Below are 18,324 nucleotides of genomic sequence, written 5' to 3' on the forward strand. Positions count from 1 at the left end.
TCGGGTCCGATATACCATCGGCATTGGTGAGCATGGAGTTATGGTTTGCATTTTTACTCGTGGGATAAAAGAGAGAATATGGCTCCATACAAAATTAAAAACGGAATTTGGTCGAGATGTCGAGGGTCGTCTGCTTGACAGTAGCAGAAGTGTGATCAAAAGGGGCCATGTGTTCTTACCCAAGAATTCCCCTATAAGGAGCTACATAGTAGTATAGAGCTCCAGGGCTCCGTTTGCGAAGGGATCTAGCAAATGCATCCACCTACGTAACCCCATATTACGTACCCATGCTTGATGAATGAAGTTAGTCATGATAGATGTTTCAGGGATGGAAAATATATAGTTGCCCATCCATTACTGTATTTCGTGATAGGTCTATTTAGTATTTGATGCGTCCCACGATCCATGTAAATTCCATTCTCTCTCCTGTTGTATAGTCTACATCTAAGTAACATTCTCATCCTAATCCAATGAATCTCTTGACAGCGACGTTGTGCGACTGCCCTTTTCCACATAAGGTATACGTCGACAAACTTGCTGTTAGTTACACGTGGTTCAATAAATCCCGAATGCATTGCAGAATCATGGCACATCTGCAGATTTGAAAAGCAAGGGGAGGCGAAAGTTTGCTGATCTAATATGATATACCCCTGAGCAAGTGAATGTTGCTAAGATATCCATGGAAAGAATTTCGCTATGACCCTATTCAGTCCATCTTTACTGGTCCAGATTCGCCTATTATTTCCATTCCCAATCGCTTCATGGATTTTGCGTTGGTGACCGCGTCAAAGCGTGGCTGTTCTACTACGGATCTTTCCGTCCCCTGTTTTTTTATATCCATGCAGAAATTGAATCTGTAGCTGTTCCGGAGATCGGCGGGCGGCGACGACAACGATGGCGATTATGACGATCGTATCGCATATTTCCGTTTTCGTAGGTACTTTGTAGATATTAGGGGAAACCTCAAAAATCCAAATTAGTTCGATCTATATGCTTATGGGTATACTACGAGTAGGGGAGTCGTTAAAATGCGAATCGCAAGTCCGAGATCTAACCCCGGTTCCGACTACGGAAGTCTCATGAGTCACGTAGGAGCCGCGACGCCGTCGCCGATAAGTTCGGAAGGCGATCCGCCTCGAAATGCAAAATTCTTATTTTCTTCTCTCCGTCTTGTCCGACCCTTTGGTTCTGGACATTAGTACGTATTAGGTAGACCTTAGTTCTCGGTTTTCCCCGCCTTCCCCTCATACGTATGAATTTCAAAGCAAGGGGGAAGGGCTGCATACGAAGGAGAAGCAATACTAGGCACTATGTCTGCCAAGGTAAAAGTGTATACCTCGCCCCCGGCCGCCCTCGAGCAGCTCCTGAGGTCGCACCACCTGCCGCACGCATTGCCGCTGCTGCGCCGCCTCAGGTTCACGCGCTTCCCGGGCGGCATCACGGAGCATACCCGGATCCTTTACGCGGCGGCCTCAGACGCGACGGAGGAACCCACAGAAGACGGCGACGTGCCTTTCGCTGCCGCGTACCTGGACTTCTCGCGCGGCCCCGAAACCGAGATATGGTTGTACGCTTCGCTGGAGCGGAGACCTGACGCGCTAGCCCGCGCGGCTTCTTCTCCTTCTCCTCCTCCTTCTGTTGATATTGATGGAGGGGCGGGTGGAACGGAAGAAAGCAAAGAAGAAGCGTCAGCCGCGTGCGCGCGCGCGGTCCTAGGGGAGGTCAAGCGCCTGCGGGAAGCGTACTCGGCGGCGCGCGCGGGGGACCCGTGCGTGTTCGCCGGCGCGCTGGGCGAGACGCTGCGCCTGGCGCTGCTGAACCAAGGGATCGTGTTCGACTTCGTGAGCATCTTCGACAAGTGGATATTCCGCCTCGGGGCCCTGCCCGAGGTGCGGGATCCGCTGGTAGCGGCGGAGGGAGATATGCGCTGGGAGCCGGTCCGGCGCAAGGATATACCGCTTATGCTGTCGAGGACGAAGATCCCTAGGACTGAGTATGTTTCCCTCTTTTTTTTTTTTTTTTTTTTTTTCGGTTCTTCCGCGAGGACGGTGGTATGGCGTTATGGGATGGGATAATTGACTAAGCTGTGTTGTATAGGCGGACTGTTAGTTTACTGCCTAGTATGGCCGTCTATCGCGACGATGGCACGCCTGTCGCGTGGGCTTTCCTGGGCCCCGATTCCTCGCTGAGCAGCCTCCATTGCGAGGAAGAGTGGCGAGGAAGGGGTTTTGCGAAAGCTGTGGCTGTTAAGATTTTTCGCGAGCGCTTGAAGGATTACGATGATGATGGGCATTGCTGGGCGGATGTCGCTCCGGACAATCCCCAGAGCCAAAGGGTTTGCAAGAGTCTAGGCGGAAAAGTGGCTTGGACGGTATCTTGGTAAGTGTAACCACTCATACATTGTTATTCTATATCTTTTTTTCTTTTCGCCGAGTAACTAACTAGGAATAGGAGCACGATAGATCTAGACAAGAGTTTTCCGACCCGATAGATAGCTTACTAGCGATCCCTTATAAAAACATAATAGAATCTACAACGTCTCTTTAACTGCTTGTTAACCGTTTTATCTCTTCAAGATAAAATTTTAGATCATCCGGCTTCACAAATGGCGTTATGCCATGGCCTAGGTTGGCGATCCAACCCTTCTTGCCACCTCCAAAACCCTTTACCATTTCTTCTACCGTCTCGGTTATAGATTCATGTGTGCCGTATAAAACACCGGGGTCCGCATTTCCTTGTAACACGATACGTCTATTCCCTCGAATCTTGACGGCTTCCGCGGGGTCGATTTGCCAATCCAATCCCACGACATCGTAACCTAGGTTGCAAACGGAGTCGAGAGCGTAGTTAGCCCCTTTAGGAAAGACAATCATGGGCACATGTTCCAAGCCTAGCTCTGTCAACCTCTTGGGTAGGTGCTTAGATATATAAGCCAGGTAAGGTTCGCTGAACTTCTTGAAAGTCGAAGGAGATAACTCTCCTGCCCACGAATCGAAGACTTGGATCATCTGAGCTCCGGCTTTGACTTGCAGCGCTAAATGCTCAACGCAGACCTCTGATATCTTCTGAAGCATGGCCTTGGACTCTTCAGGAAAGCGGTAGATCCACTTCTTGCTCTCGATGAAGAGCTTTGTCCCGCCGCCCTCTACCATGTAGCAGAAGAGAGTCCAAGGAGCTCCGCAGAAGCCGATCAATGGCACGCGGCCTTTCAGCTTCTTCCTCGTCAACGTCACGGCCTCGTAGACGTAGCCTAACTCGGCCGCAACATCTACACTCCTGTTGAGCACCTTGGCGTATTGACCGTCGTCGGGCGACTTCAACGGATCCGGAAAATGCGGACCCTTCTTCTCTACCATCTCGACGACCATTCCTAAAGCCTGGGGTATGACGAGGATGTCAGAGAATATGATAGAGGCGTCTAGCAAGCCGGCGAAGCGCTCAATGGGCTGCAAAGTCAAGGTAGAGGCAATTTCGGGATTGCGACAGACTTCGAAAAAGTCCCGATTTCCCTTTGCCTCGTGGTATTCCGGTAGGTACCGGCCAGCTAATGGTGAAATTAATGGTCAATTCCTTCATGTGTGGTATTGACTGTGTATACCTTGACGCATGATCCATACTGGGGCACGCTCTACATCTTCGCCTATATTATGCCACGAACGCTGAAATTAGTCTATAGCCTGAAAGTGATTATGATACCAGAATACCACACACCTCGTGCCGTTCTCAGGACCAAATCGTTGGTCAATGGCTCAAAGTTGTGAGCCATGGTCAATCTATATATACAGGTGACTGAGGGTTTGGGTGAAGACGGGATGATGGGATGGCGGGGTGGTGGGTTGTAGAAGAAGCTGCTGCTGGAAGTACGTACCTGTACCTTAGGTTAGGGCAGGTAGGGGTAGCTTTAGTGGTGGGTTGAACTTCACCTGCAATAGCGGGGTCACGGAATGTGGAAAGTGCGCAGTGGAGACAGAAAAAAACAAAATATGGCCAATGAAACTGCTTTAATTGATTTTCAACTTTTTGACGTCAATTTCAATTTTATACTTCAATACTTCAACAACATTTACATACCTACCTACTTATACAGGTGGATATCCCCTCCGTCCCCGGTACCTAATGACTATCTAGATATTCGTCTAGAATAAGTGAGAATGGTCTCACTAGGATTGTCAATTTGCTCATGATAGAGAGGTGGATTTGTCCACCATACCATCCCCCTCTTCCCTCATTCATCCATGACTCTCGCCCTGGCTTTGCGATGGCGCCGTGCCACCCACCGTCACCTCTGCTCCTATAACGATGCTACACGGTTTCCCGAAGCCCTCCTCATCGCCGTGTTTGAGCGCTACTACGTCATCTTGAGGACAGTCGCCCGATATGGCTCCTCTGTCCCGGGCCCGATGGAGAATAGGAGGCGCATAGGGAAGAGACAAATGGGAGAGCTTAACTTTGGCCAGTCTCACCCAGCCTCACCATTGTGGGCGCTAGAAAATCTACCCGACCTTACACGATGGAAATGGAAGCCACCTTCACCACCAAATGCGCTACTTCAGCGAAGTGGAGTTGAAAAGGTAGAAGGAAGAAGCATGATACAATCCGTCTTGGGCTGGTTCGCTGGTCGTGTTAATCCAGCTCCGGACACGGCCTCGGACGACATAGGGGATCAGTTGACACGTACACCAGACATTATAGAGCAACCTCTGCAGAAAATAGTCTGGGATGCTCAGACTAGCCCACCGTTGGTGATTAAAACGGGGCTTGAGCTTTTATTTCGAGATTTATCATCAGATGCGACGGACCGGACAAGACCGAACTTCACAGGATTCTGTGACAATTGGAGAATGTCTTTGGCTAGTGGTATTTTTTCTAGCGAGGCCATCTGTTCTATACTAGATGGTATCCAGAACGAACTCTCCATGCTACAGTCGGACACCATCAAGCCTTTGAAGCGAATCATAGCTGATGCAGTTATGCTGAGCCTACTCAAAGCAACAACCCGAGGGCTATCTCATAGCGGTGTACACAAACACAACGATTCCGACCTCCTGGTTTGGGGTTATATATTACGGGGAATGTCGAAGCTACAAATAAATACCCTTGGCGTACTTGCAGAGACTATGGCCAATATACCAGAGCGTCACCTCGTCGACATGCCTACAAATATACTGGAAAATTTGTGCGCCAATTTAAATACCTATTTATTGGCTTCTGGGCGTGAGAGAGAACGTTCGTCACTGATCCGCCAAGCCGGTCAGATGGCCACAATTTTGAGAAGTCTTAACCTAGCCAAATATCCCCAGATATTGCAACGCGGTACTCTATATGTGTCAAATTATATGGCACGGAAGACGTGCGATTACGATCGAGTACGTTACAGCTGGCTGCAACTTTTAGCCAGGCTACCAAACATAGATTTCAACTACTTGATAGCAGCGTGCTTTGTTCTTGAATCTGGAAGATATGCCCGACCTCTCTCGAATAGAGAGATTTGCGAGATGTATCTTGCTAGACATCGATCTACGGTTGTGGATGCACCAACAGTGGCAAATACCCTCACGGAAAGAATACCCGGAGAAAGGGACGAGCTGTTCTATGGTTATTTCATCCTGGCATTATGGAGGACCAAACAATTCGACCATGTTAAAGCGTTTTGTAATTTCCTCGAGAAGCTCGGCCGACATCAAGATATCATGCGTCTCGCGAAAGCTTTCCGGAATCTTGTGAAGAATGAGGTGAGACCGCTGGTGAATCTTACCATCGGAGTACGCCAGCCTCTACTCGCTATAGAAATTCTTAGTCTCTACGAGAAGAGTAGAACCGGCTCTAAGAAATTCTGGCAGTCTAAGTCTTCAACCAAGGTCTTGAAACTTTTGACAAGATCTCCATCCCTGAGACAAACTGAAATTCTCCGCGCGTTGCGTATAAAGTATCGGGCAAGGAGGAACCGAATACGGTACAGGCTCGCGACGAAGCGTCAAATCCTAAAGGCAACTAAAGCAGCGAGGGCGGTTGCCCTTTCGCCAATCATATCACCTAGGGCCTCCCTGACCCTAATTACACATTGTACAAATTATCTTCAGAGTTTTTCCAGGGCTGTCATACCAACACCAGTCTTGCGGGCTCTATTACATATTGTCACAAGGGATCTCGCGCGTGGGGAGCCAGGCAGAACTAGCCGAATTCGTTGGGTTTTGGGGTTGTTGCACAAGCACGTCAGCCGCGACAAGATGATACGGATAGGGCTGGGTATTAGGCGATGGAGAGAGCTCAATAACCGGTGTCGCCGCGAGAGTGCCGGATGAGGCGCCGGCCGAAGCTAGGACAACTTTAAACCCCAAGAGAGTTTCGGCTGCTGGGTCATCCGCAAGAGCAGGGCCGACTGATGCAGACCGAAGATGAATCTTTAGATCTGAAGCTTATTCTGCATGCGCTCACCCTTGGCTCCATAATTGGAACGTGAGCGATACATACCAGGCTGGATAGGTAATAAATGGGCATCGGTATCACAAGCGGAGTCCTATAAGCTACGTAATACTCGACTGATTCTATCCGGGTTCGCTTCTTAAAATATCGGAAGGGAGGCTGTGATTGGTATCCCACGACTGCTTAAAGTTTCTTGTTGGAAAGACTTGAGCTTATTATTACATTGCCATCGGTTACACGGCAGTTAGGATGCCTACAGATATGACGGGTTGGCGTTAGCCCCCCTTTATGTGCCCCCTAGGTATTCGTCTTAGGGCTTTAGGTGCCAGGTGCTGGGGTAGGCTAGCAATATTAACTCTATATGACGAAGGATTCGATAGGGATGAAAGGGGGGTAAGAGGGGGTTATGTCAAATGCATGTGGTCCTATTCGGCTCTACTTTAAGATTATTCGCTTGTTGGATATCCTTAGAGGATAGTCGGGAGGGCCGAATGAGGCTAAGTAACTTAGTATTCAACGCACTGTAAATTTGTGACGAGCCATATACAGAATCGGGAAAGAAGTCAGCAATCGAATCTGTCGATTTCTTGATTGGGTAGCTGCAAATGGTTAGCTCTGATTTTGTGCATAAGGTTCTTCCTTGAGCTCTTTCCCCGTTTACTCGGGTAGCTTACCCGGGGCGCTGGTCGGGCCACTACCTGATCACCTTCGATCCACTAAAAGTCAATGCTCGTTAACTGTTAACTGTTAATTGCTAAAGATTAAAGGTACATATATACCTCGTACAGGCGTACAGAGGTACCTATGTAGGTACTATGTACAATATTCCTTTGTAGATGGGGTCTGTGTCTTAGTGTCTCAGGGCTTAGGTAGCTACAGCCCGGTGGATGGGATGAATGTATAGATGTAGCCGGAAACCGTCCACCATTTGTAAGGTAAATGGCAGGCACAAGACAGAATAAGAGGAAATAGCCCCACTACGCGCCGCCCGGTGTATGTACTCCAGATTGTTTCCTTTCCTTTCCTTCTCTTGTTTTTTTTCTCCTTCTTCCTATGACGTTCCGCCTGCTTAATAGTACCTAGTTATCAACGATGGGGGGATAGCTAGCCTTAGCCTTGTCTCCTTGTTCTTTTTTCTCTCTCATAACTTACTCACTCCACCCTCCACCCCCGACTCGCTAGATACCCTGCGATTATTCGTGGGTGCTCCCGACATGCAGCAGCAGTATCAGCAGCGAAGGTGGTCATATAACTCTGCCGTTTTCATCCATGGACGTTAATTGCATGCAAGGGAGCCCACGGGATCGGTAGCTATATTACTACCCCCCTTCGACGTGCAGAACCCACCGAATCCACCTGGGTTGTCCCAATACCGCAGAGACGTATATCCAGATGCCGGTGCTGATCGGGTTCTGATCTTTGATGCCATATAATAGAGCAAGCTCACCACACCTAAAGAACGACTCATTTACGCCCGTATCTTTACCATATTGTATCGAAGAGAATCCTGCGAATACCCATCGAGCCAAAGAAGAAAATAAATTGGTCCAGCCGCTCAATTAGCCAATACCAGTATCCCCGACGCTTTGGGTGAGATCTGACATGAAATCTGGGGGGCTAGATGGGCCTATGAGATCGAGGCGACGATCCACCAGGCGGCGTCGGCGCACTAGTAGACCTCGTAAAGTCCTGAACAACCCCGAAGAAGTCCGGCCGCTACTCTATCTCAGCACCGTTCCATAATCATGGAACAGACCGACCACGTGGCCGGCTTAGACCCGGAAGCTCATTCACGGTCCGCCTGGCAGGCGAAGCCCATACGCCGACGCAACCGCATGATCAATAGGTGAGATATATTCTGCTACCATGTATCTGGGCCGGGAATAAGAGAAAAAATGATAAGATAGCTATACCCATTCATCTCCAACCTATCTAATATCGTCCTCCTACCTTCTCGTCGATTCAAAGTGCGGAAGCTAACTCCTAAGCACGGAGAGTGCCCTAGAAGCAATAGTCGGTTTCCCGGTACCTAGGTCTAGGTCTTTCCGGTAAATCGATGTTTTGTTTCTTTGCGCTCCGTTTATAAAGTTGTTTGGAATGTCGAAGAAGAAAATTAAAATGTTCCAAGACAAGCCCTTCATGCACAAACTGCGTTAAGGCCGGCCGGGACTGTCTTTATATAGGTCCACGGTTAGACGAGGCCAGTCAGATGCGCCTGGCCGAAATTAAGGAGAAGCAGGGAACTCTTGAGCGAGAGCTCGAGCGGGATGTCGCAAAGTCTACAAATTCGAAGAACACGCTGCAACAGCGCATCCTAGCAGACGATATTGCAGGCGACTTTGATGAGGAACGCGATTTAGAGGCTACACCCCTCGCAGCACTAGACGTGACATACGAGGACGATATCGACGGGGCAGGCGACATGATAGATCTGGGAATCCAAATAGGAAAAATGCGTATCACTGAAAGGATAGGCGGACTTTCGCGACCTAGGATATCAGAAGAGGTATGAATTATGCATGATGGTTACAAGTCCTTTACTCACAAAGATGAACTACAGATAGCAGCAGGCATATCAGGGTCGCAGCCCCCGGGCCTACAACCTCCAAACGGAGGCCAGACGCCCGGAATTGATGACTTGCCTGATTTCCTTAAGCCAGGAGATCAATACATAGTGCCAACCAGTGGATTCTTCTTCGGCCAAATAGGGGAGCCACCGACCATCCTCCAATTCTTGCCGCCTAGGCCCGTCGCAGATTGGTTGATGAAGCAATACTTCATTGCCGTTCATCCGATTGCTCCTTGCGCCCATCGCCCATCGTTGGAAGCCACTTACGCGACTTTCTGGGAAGAGATAAATGCAGGGTTCGAGCCCCGGCCTTCGATGCAAGCTATCATTTTCGGGGCCATGTTTAGCGGTGCTGTTAGCATAGATGAGAACGCCGTGTTTCCTGAGTCGGCTGGATACTCGAGAGCGTATTGGGTTACCAGCCTTAAGCTAGGTACCGAAAGCGCTTTAAGCAAGGCAAACTTTCTGCGGACTACTAAGGTGGAAACGATGCAGGCGTTTATCATGTACATGGTGAGTTAAGTCACCCCTGACCAACGTACACTACTAACCTTACGAAAGATTCCCCTATGCAGAGGTGAGGTGTCGAGAGCCCATTCGGTGCTCGTTGGTGCTGCGGCACGAATGGCTGAGTGTATGGGTTTACACCGTGATGGGGATGCATACGGGCTCACACCTCTCGAAACTCACGTTCGTCGTTTGATCTGGCACCAGCTATGCTTTCTCGACGTTCGGACTTGTGAGGCTCAGGGGCCCAAGCCGGTTATCAGGCGAGACGATTACGACACAAAATTACCTATAAATTGTAACGAGGATGAACTTACGCACGCAGTTGTACCCCCCGAATCATCGGATGAATGGACTGCTAACACACTTCCCTTGATCCGATTTGAGATTAGTGAGATGATGCGCATTATATGGATCGATAGACGGAGGCTTGAGACTCACCGAACCACGTTAACTGCCGTGCTCACTAAAATCGAAAATTTCCGTAGGAGAATGTCGGAAAAATACGATCACCTCCTGGATGTTACGCAACCTATGCAAAGATATGCCAAATGCGTGATGTATCTATTAACCTATCGCCTACACGTCATGGTCCTCCACCCTTACCACTCTAACGCTGCCAACCCGATGCCTCCACGACTAAACCAGCTCCTCATTACTTCCGGCATTATGATCGTCGAGCTTGCGATTCAACTCGAGACTAATCCCAATTTTCACGAATGGGCATGGTATTTAGGTGCTTTCTTCCAATATCAGATTGCGTTGCTGCTGGCAACTGAAGTCTACTTTCGTCCGCAGTCTCGCGAGGCAGACCGAATATGGACATGCTTAGATTATGTCTTCAGCATGGATCGTAGGCTTCCACCAGAAGCTAAAGCCATACAACTTCTTTCCGAAATACAGGGCAAGACGGCAGTATATATGCGCATGCGCAAAATGCGCGGGCCGACAAGTCTCTCACGGGCCGCCCCGGGGCAAAATGCAGTCGCGGGAACCGGTAAGCCGGCCCCGGCTGTACAGAACCATACCCGGCAGCCGCCTGTGGGAATGGATGTGCCGAAAGTTGAGCCAGGGTATACTCCTCCGCTTTCGAATGGACCTCCAGTACCGCAACAGCAAATGGTTTTTGCTGGCGTTTCTGATGGGCAAGCCTTGTGGAGCTTGCCGCCGAGCCACTCGAGCCCGGGAAATAGCGATTCGTCGAATGCAGATCAAGGAGGCCCAAGAGTCATCATGTCGGCCGTAAGGGGAGGAGCAGGGACGGCACAGGGTAGTGTCATGGATACTATCGATTGGGTGAGTCCCTTGGAATTTTATGTCTCTGAGATAACATAAACTGCGTGCTAACTTACGAGCCAGGATACTATCAATAACCTCTTTCCTAACGATCCGCAGACGGGCGGACTGAGCGTACATGGGTTTCACGATCCCAATTTTACCATTGCGAGTTGGTGTGGCTAGGGAGATAAGACATCACACGGGGTTCATTCCGGCTCTATCTCAACTCAAAACATTAGACGATATGAAGCAATTCGCAATGGAGATTTCAGGATAATGGTTTATAAATGGATAGGAAGAAAGACATGAAGGATTACGAGATATGGAGATGAAGGAACATATATACCACGGTAAAATTTTGGCATTCATTTATTTTTCAGTTCGTATTACTATCTAAAATTCAACTTCAGACCCTCAAGGCTACCTACCTATCCAGCCTTACCGGTATCAAGCAAATATCTAAAGACAACCAACTAGGGACCTAGCTAGCTTGGTATAAACGAGCAAAAATAAAAGAAATTCAACGTACAACACCGGGGATTCGCTGGTCGTCACCGACCCAACTACTGATCCGGCAGTAGCTAGCTTATCTGATGGGAGAGCGGACGGGATCCCGAGTTCTCTAGCTCCTATGGTCGTACGTGGTGACCAAACGCTCATACTTAGCTTATATACGAAATGTCGTTCGAACAACAGCCATGGATGTATGAAAGTGAATATCGCCAGGATGAGGTGCACCGGATTTTTCAATACTCGAACATTTTCTCCTACCTATTAGCTCACTATAGTTAGAAACGCCCCAAGCGGAAATTTTCGGTTTACTTACATCCATTGAATGTATGCAGCTATGAAGAGTATTTCATATCAGAGCAGGCACGCAAGCAAGACAGCAAGTATGTAATAGTAATAGTGCTAGGTAAATTTGAAGTCTCTGTATAAAAGTACACGTTTATCGAAGCGAACAAGGGGGAAAAACGTTTCATAGGTCATAAAGTCGTTAAGCAGTGTCTTTGCCCGTCCTGGTACATCCTCGTTTCCCATTTTCCCCGTTTCCTTTCCCCGTGACGTAGACGGCGAAAGGGGGGATTCGAAATTCCGACGTTAGGAGATTCGTTTCCATGGTATTTTTTTTCGTACGAAGACGAGAGGAGATGAGACGTGATTTGTATGGTTCATCAAGAGTGGGAAAATGGGTGTCGCCGTCCGACCCATGCAGTTTAAGTGTAATCAGTCCAGTCCAGTGCAAGTAAACGCCGGCCAAGGTATAATAAAATCGTCAACCTTCCCGTGAGACCCAAATGACTTTTTGAAGGCCGGGACAAAACAACAAAAAGGAAAAGAAAAGAGAAAAAAAATAGAAAATGGCCCGTGCCGGTTCCGCCTTTACCCCCTCATTAATGCGTACGTATTTACTACACTCATCACCTTATCCCCTTCCTTTTTATTACCCCCCTCGGCGACATCCCCTTGCCGCTTTGTTCCTGTCATTCCATGATGCCATCCTCTAAATGTAGTCTCTATCATGGGGTGGTGTAGGCATCGGTAGTGGTGCGTCCTGCATTTGGACGCTTACTGAGCTCTGGCCTGCTACAGACATGGAAGGAGTAGCGCCTCTACTAAGTGGCACTCCACCCGCGTCACTCGAAGGTGTTACCATGCGAGCGGGCGCGTGACCCGCGGGCTTCGCGACAAGCACCTGCGCGGGACATATGACGATCTCTTCGTCACCAACACCATTATCATCTCCCTTCTTGACGACCAGAGGGAATAGTACGGTACGGACGACGGCGCCGTCTGCCTCGTACTGTTCATTTGACTTTTTATCACCAGACCTCTCATTCATGAGCGCTGCGTTAAAAGAAACGGTTCTTGCCAGATCGCCGTTGGCATCGTACTCAGGTTGTAGTGGCGGCAGCATCATGTACTCGGCACGCTGGGTACGCATTTCAATTGATAAATCGACTGCCTCACGTATGACGCGCCGTAGCTGCGATTGGATCTGGGCCTCGAGGTTGGACGGCGGCGGCAGGATCATGGACAGTGTTTGGAAAATTGCCTGTACGACGGCCTCAGTGTCTTGATTGCGTTGGTCACCGAACGCTGGCCTCTTAGACAGCAGCGTCAGCGTCACGGCACGCCATTGTCGGACAGCTTGGGGTGGTCCGACTTCTTGCAGGAGCTTCTCAAGAGACTTGAGCTTCTGCCTTTGCTCCCGGTCCATGCCGAAGAGGTAACGCGTGTACACAAACTCCCAAATCATGTTCATGGTCATCGACATGAAGATATCGCGACGTCTTACACGGTCGCTCAGATATGTGTCAACATCGGAACCGTCTAGGACGGAATTGTCCAATCGGTCGATGATCTTCTCATCATTGATCTCACTCGTCAATCGACAAGCACGCATGTCGGAGAATTTTGAGAAGCGAAGGACCCATTGTTGCACGTGAGAACACAACTGTTGGCAACGATGGTCGAAATGATCCTCGTCTTTAAGGCGGAGGAACTCGGCATCAGGAGGCTTCGAGGCGAGAATTTGTTGCTGCATCTCTCTGACCTGCTCTTTAGTGGCCTCGAGCTGAGCGCGAAGCTCTTGTATCTCTGCGTCCTTTTGTTCTAGTGTTCTAGTGAATTGTTCTCGAGCGGAGCGGAATTCATCAAGCTCTTTAGATGTGGACGCGTGTCGTGACTCGAGTTGGCCGTACTTCTCGTTATGTTTCAGGGCGAGGACATTGTTAGCACTATGCAGGCCTTCGTTGATCTCAGTCAATCGTGTGACTTCTTTGCGTAGCCATTCGAGCGACGCCTTGAGACTTTCAATTTCGGCATCGCGTTCTGTGATAGCGGAGACGGCTTGGTTATTGAGATTTTGTTCGGCATGCAATTTTGCATCGGCAAGCGCGCGATTTTCTGCTATTAGCTGTTCGACTCTGGATTCGAGCTCTAACACTTGCATGCTCTGGCGACGTCGCATGCTTTGTGGCCTCGTTGGGGACCGTGGGGATCCAATACGGCCCTCGCCATATCCATCCTGCAGAGGGGAGTTAGCAAATAGAATGGTACCCATCTCGTCATTGGTGTTTTTCAATGGATAGAACGTAGAAATGAAAGATGCGGTATTAGCATAATTACTTACATATACGTCGGTCATGTCCTTGGCTCGGACACGGCCTTCGTTAGCGATGGGTGTTGTGCTTTGGTTTTGGTTCGAGTGGATATTTTCTCTCGACTCATCGTTATTTGGGAGGTTGGAGCTGAGCGATCTAAGGTCACCGCTCATTCGCCTATCCACCCGTCTAAGAAGCGGTGGGGTATTATTGCCTGATCTGAAGGTATAGCTGCCTGGACTATCAGGCCGAAATCGAAGCGGGTCTGGTGTCCGTGTCCTACTGAATCGGGAAATGCTCGTATTGGACGCAGATCGTCTAGCTTGGGGTAAGCCCTCCGTTCGAGGCGTCGTCGAACGACTTATATTATCCGATACGCTTCTTTGCTGCTGCGCTTGCTGTCCTAAATCGCCGTAACTTTTCGATGTTTTTGATGAAGAGCGTGATAATTTCTTGGGATCCGTGATGGCTTGCACATCATCCTCCTGATCGCGCGTGACTGGTGTCTCTAATTTTGGCGTATCATTTCCCAACCCTAGCTTTTTGCTTCGCTTCTCGTTGGGTTGAGGTGTCCGAATTGCGCTGCCCTGTTCCTCTTCCGGCAAGTCCCCTGCCGTTTTGGGTTCGCCTTCGGTCCAGTCGCGCAGATGCACACCGCTATCCCGTAGACTTGGGTCAGCGAGACTACGCCGCTTTGGATGCGGCGAATCCGTTGAGAACCCACTATCTCTATTCGGCTCTATAGTAATTGATGACCTTTTAGATCCGTCGCGCGCTCGGTTTTGTCGTCGCTCTTTCTCTAAGTCTTCCCGGGTCTCTTCTTCCACCGGCGGAAGGCTCACACGAGGAGAATTACGACCGGAACTCGAATAGTCCAGAGTCGGTCTAGGACTTAGAGACTTCAGTAAGGCGTTGTCAATCTTGTGCTCCCTTGCCGGTTTAGAAGACTCATCAACATTTTCCGACGTGTCTAGGTCATCTAACCGTTTTATGATTTCAGAAGTTGGCGGCTCTCTTGGTGTTGCAACCTCCTCCTGACTGGAGTCACGAGGCTCAGGTAGGTCACGTTGCACCTCTCTTCCTACTACTGGACTCTCGATATTCTCTGGAAAACTGTCTTGTCGCGGTAGATCACCTAGTGGCTTTGTCTCTATAGCTTTAGAGGTCGGGGTTTTGGTATGTTCTTCCGGTATTTTACATTCGGAACTCCCGTGAGATGTTGAGTCGTTGATTATGTCTTCCTTGTTTGATGCGCTCTTGTCTACATGCTCCTGCGGTTCCTTTTCACTGCTGTTTTTGGAATCATCGGGATTTTCCGCTAAAAGCGAAGCACCCCCGGTTGGGAACGTCAAGGACACGTCCTCGGTACTAGATCCTGGATCTAGCGGCGCCTCTGTTTGCTTTTCGGACGATCTAGGACGGGCTTCCATGAGTGTCGCGGCAATTTCGCGTGCCGATGGAGCCGCATCGTGCGTTGGGCTTGGTTCCCTGGCTATTCCGGGTGTAACTGGCCGTGTCTTTTCTTCTACATACTTCGGCTCTTGTTGGGTAGGCTCTGGCTCTAGCTCTAGGTGTGAAGCAGGAGAAGTGTATTCGTGCGTGATTTGTACACCGCCAGCTACGCTCTCGGCGTCGTCATCAGGTTTGTTATCGACAGGCTGAAGTTCTTCTGTGGAGCGTCCTTCGAAGTATGAAGCGGCAATTTCTCGTTGCGGCGTGATGACCGGGAGAAGACCAGCATTGCTAACTTGTTTGATCAATGAGTTCTCTTCCACCGTAGTGTGCTTGTCACCTGTTGAGACTGGCTGAGATTCTAGATAAGAGGCGGCAATCTCCCGGGCAGGAGTAACGTCCTCCTGAGGAGCATCGCCTTCTTCTGTTCCTGTCATGTGTTGATCCGGAGGGTGTAACGGTTCGAGGACTTCGCGAGCTGAGCCCTCAAGAATCTGGGGAACATCAGCCGGAGCTGAAAGAGGCGCAGGGATCATAGCTTCGTCCTTGGACAAACGGGTTCTAGCCTTCTTGCCTGGTTGCGGCGACTGATCAAAAGGGCGGTCGTGTTCCACATGACTACTTAGTTGGGCCGGCGAAAGGTCAACATCAATCATTGGCGTCGCCGTGGTCAATGGGGTACGAGGAGGTGAGATCGGGGCGGATAATTCAACGTGGCTTTGAATATCTTGGGCGGGTTCGTTAGCAGGTGCTCCATCGCGTTGCGCATGATGCTCATCCCCTGTGGGCGGTGCTAATTGATTATTTTCCGAATCTGCTACGGTCTCCTTGACAAGGTGACTGATATTGAAGTCCTCAGCATTTTCATCTTGGTTTTCCGGGTTGGGGGAAGGTTCCTCTTGGATCTCCTTTGTAGAACTATGCCCTTCGACTTCTAAGATTTCTTCTTGAGTCAGTTTTCCGGGGCAGTTCTCTTCTGTCATTGTACCCGAAGGCGCGTTGGCTGGTACATCTTCCATGGACTCCATAGGAGTGGAAGTGCCCGTCGCTTTGCGGCGTTTCTTGTCCTTCTTGGACTTTGCTGGGGATTCTGTCCACTCACCCTCGTTCGGCTTGTTTTCCACCGGTTCCTGACTTAATGGTTCGGCTGTATTTGTCGAACTCGGCTCACCACTGGAAATTGTTTCCTGGTTGGACGGCGTTTGAGTCCCCGAAACTGGCTCCGACTCAGCTTGAGCACTCGCTCTCTTCTTTTTCTTGTCCTTCTTTGACTTCTTGCGAGAGACTGGAGAAGAAGGCTGAGATTCTGGCTCTTTTGCTATCGTGACGTCGGGTTTAGCATTTTGATCCGCTGGGAGTTGTTCTTGCTGCTTAATCTCTTTTGTCTCTAATGTCTCACTAAACTCCGGAATATCGTGAGGTTCCAGTCGCTGCTCTTCTACCACCAAGGGTTCCCCACTAGTAGCTATTTCGTCTTCCTTGGGATGCGGCATGTCTCGAGATACCGAATCAGGATGGGAGGTTTGCTCGTTTTCTAATTTAGGAGTATGAAGAAATTCGGTCTCCTTTTCGTCCTTTCCGAGGGCTGTTGTAGGGAGTTCAGTTGTGTCGTTAAATGGTTCGTGCACATCCTCAGTAACAGTAGCATCGGCAGTGTCGCCCATGGTTGTGTCTTTTGCCATATTTTCTGATTCGAGAGGGATAACCGAACCTTGTTCGGGCATAGGCAGACTCTGTTCTGAATCAACAGGCATGGTTGTGACCTCTTCAACACCCTCAACGACGTCTACAACGTGATCTTTATCGAGGCGAGCAGAAGGCCCCTTGAGCATTGTAGAAGCGTTAGTATCTTGAGAATCTGGCTTGTCTTCTTCGATTACAGGATTGACCGATTCTTGATTGGACTCAACCTGTCCAACAAGCTGACTTGGCTGATCAATGGTTTTATCCATGGGTACGTCATTTACCACATCATCCGATCCAGGAGATATCTTCAGATCTTCAGACTTAGACAGGCTTTGCTCTGAATCGATAGGAATGGCTGTTTCTTCAACACTTTCGACGGTATCTGCAACTTGGTCCTTGTCGATATGAGCAGGTGACTCGGCGTGTACTACCGGTGGTTGTGGAATTTCCTCTTTAGTCTTTTCCGGTATAGCGCCTGTTGCAGGAAGATCAACCTCTGTGGTAGGGTTCATTGGCTCTGTAGGTTGTGCTGCGGGCTGCTCTGAGATTTGCTCCGTGGATAATTCCTTGGGCTGATCTGTGCGAGTTGACGCTACTTCAGCACTCGTAGGCTCAGTTGAACCGCTCTCTACTTGCAAGTCACGTTGAGGCTCGGAGTCATTGGCCGCTTCGGCTTCGGCTATTTTCTTGGCTTTTCGCCTCTCCTTCTTAGATTTCTTGCTAGGGGAGACTGCAGGGAGAGCTTCGGGAACTTCTTCCTTCACAGGTATTGGCTCTTCATCGATTGCCTGACTTTCGGGTTGCTCCGTAGTCTCCTGCACGGGAGCCTCTTCGGACAACACAGGTTGTGTTTGAGATTCCTGCTCTTGGGGGTCCGAAGGGGTTGCGGTGCCAGCTTCAAGCTCTGGGTCCACTTGACTTGCCCGCTTCTTCTTTTTCTTAGACTTCTTCTTAGGCGTAGATACCTCAGGCAAGGTTTCTTCCGGGCCTATAGCATCCATAGTGGTTTTCGATGCCTCTTCGGCATTGGGCTGGCTGTCAACCTGTTTTTGTTCTCTCAACTGGTCATCTTCAACGCCGATAGCAGTAGGAGTTGGCTCGTCAACTTGCGGCATTACCACAGCGTCAGCTTCTGTCCGAGTTTCTACAGACTGCTCAGTCTCGGCTTGCGGCTGCGTGACTTCTGAGGGATTAGCTTCTGCGGGAAGAACATCTTTATCCGATCGAATTATCTCAACTGGTGATTCGTCATGTACCGTAGGTTCCTGCACGACGGTCGTCTCCAAAGGGTGTTCTTTATCT

The 18,324-nt window shown here is 49.6% G+C and overlaps 5 protein-coding genes across 5 annotated transcripts; 3 read left to right on the plus strand and 2 right to left on the minus strand.

Moving 5' to 3' along the window:
• The first annotated feature begins 952 nt into the window (after window positions 1-952).
• Window positions 953-2,517, plus strand: F4807DRAFT_164832 (uncharacterized protein). Its single transcript, XM_047993380.1, has 3 exons — window positions 953-1,993; window positions 2,098-2,379; window positions 2,452-2,517. Exons 1-3 carry the CDS (start codon window positions 1,311-1,313, stop codon window positions 2,489-2,491), a joined length of 1,005 nt encoding a protein of 334 aa, XP_047852607.1. The 5' UTR covers window positions 953-1,310; the 3' UTR covers window positions 2,492-2,517.
• Window positions 2,357-3,817, minus strand: F4807DRAFT_433123 (uroporphyrinogen decarboxylase). Its single transcript, XM_047998651.1, has 3 exons — window positions 3,712-3,817; window positions 3,599-3,640; window positions 2,357-3,544 (listed from the first exon to the last, which is right to left on the minus strand). Exons 1-3 carry the CDS (start codon window positions 3,764-3,766, stop codon window positions 2,544-2,546), a joined length of 1,098 nt encoding a protein of 365 aa, XP_047852608.1. The 5' UTR covers window positions 3,767-3,817; the 3' UTR covers window positions 2,357-2,543.
• Window positions 3,818-4,235: 418 nt separating this feature from the next.
• On the plus strand, window positions 4,236-6,302 carry F4807DRAFT_452598 (uncharacterized protein; the record flags this gene model as incomplete). Its single annotated transcript, XM_048000349.1, has 1 exon — window positions 4,236-6,302. One exon carries the CDS (start codon window positions 4,236-4,238, stop codon window positions 6,300-6,302), a length of 2,067 nt encoding a protein of 688 aa, XP_047852609.1.
• A 2,330-nt stretch (window positions 6,303-8,632) lies between these two features.
• On the plus strand, window positions 8,633-10,960 carry F4807DRAFT_452599 (uncharacterized protein; the record flags this gene model as incomplete). The annotated part of the gene is made up of 4 exons (XM_048000350.1): window positions 8,633-8,929; window positions 8,984-9,505; window positions 9,554-10,795; window positions 10,859-10,960. The coding sequence occupies 4 exons, from the start codon at window positions 8,633-8,635 to the stop codon at window positions 10,958-10,960; spliced, it is 2,163 nt and encodes a 720-aa protein (XP_047852610.1).
• Window positions 10,961-12,281: 1,321 nt separating this feature from the next.
• On the minus strand, window positions 12,282-13,751 carry F4807DRAFT_452600 (uncharacterized protein; the record flags this gene model as incomplete). The annotated part of the gene is made up of 1 exon (XM_048000351.1): window positions 12,282-13,751. One exon carries the CDS (start codon window positions 13,749-13,751, stop codon window positions 12,282-12,284), a length of 1,470 nt encoding a protein of 489 aa, XP_047852611.1.
• Window positions 13,752-18,324: the final 4,573 nt, after the last annotated feature.

The sequence above is a fragment of the Annulohypoxylon truncatum genome, assembly GCF_022578515.1.
Source record: "Annulohypoxylon truncatum strain CBS 140777 unplaced genomic scaffold F4807scaffold_24, whole genome shotgun sequence".
In the NCBI taxonomy this organism is placed as follows: Eukaryota; Fungi; Ascomycota; class Sordariomycetes; order Xylariales; family Hypoxylaceae; genus Annulohypoxylon; species Annulohypoxylon truncatum.

Excerpts from the sequence above, each read along its gene's own strand:
- F4807DRAFT_164832 (XM_047993380.1), top strand. The coding sequence starts at position 1,311 with ATGTCTGCCAAGGTAAAAGTGTATACCTCGCCCCCGGCCGCCCTCGAG. Across the intron at positions 1,994-2,097 it reads ACGAAGATCCCTAGGACTGA|GCGGACTGTTAGTTTACTGC; the intron begins GTATGTTTCCCT and ends TGTGTTGTATAG. Across the intron at positions 2,380-2,451 it reads GTGGCTTGGACGGTATCTTG|GAGCACGATAGATCTAGACA; the intron begins GTAAGTGTAACC and ends AACTAGGAATAG.
- F4807DRAFT_433123 (XM_047998651.1), bottom strand. The coding sequence starts at position 3,766 with ATGGCTCACAACTTTGAGCCATTGACCAACGATTTGGTCCTGAGAACG. Across the intron at positions 3,641-3,711 it reads GGTCCTGAGAACGGCACGAG|GCGAAGATGTAGAGCGTGCC; the intron begins GTGTGTGGTATT and ends GGCATAATATAG. Across the intron at positions 3,545-3,598 it reads AGTATGGATCATGCGTCAAG|CTGGCCGGTACCTACCGGAA; the intron begins GTATACACAGTC and ends TTTCACCATTAG.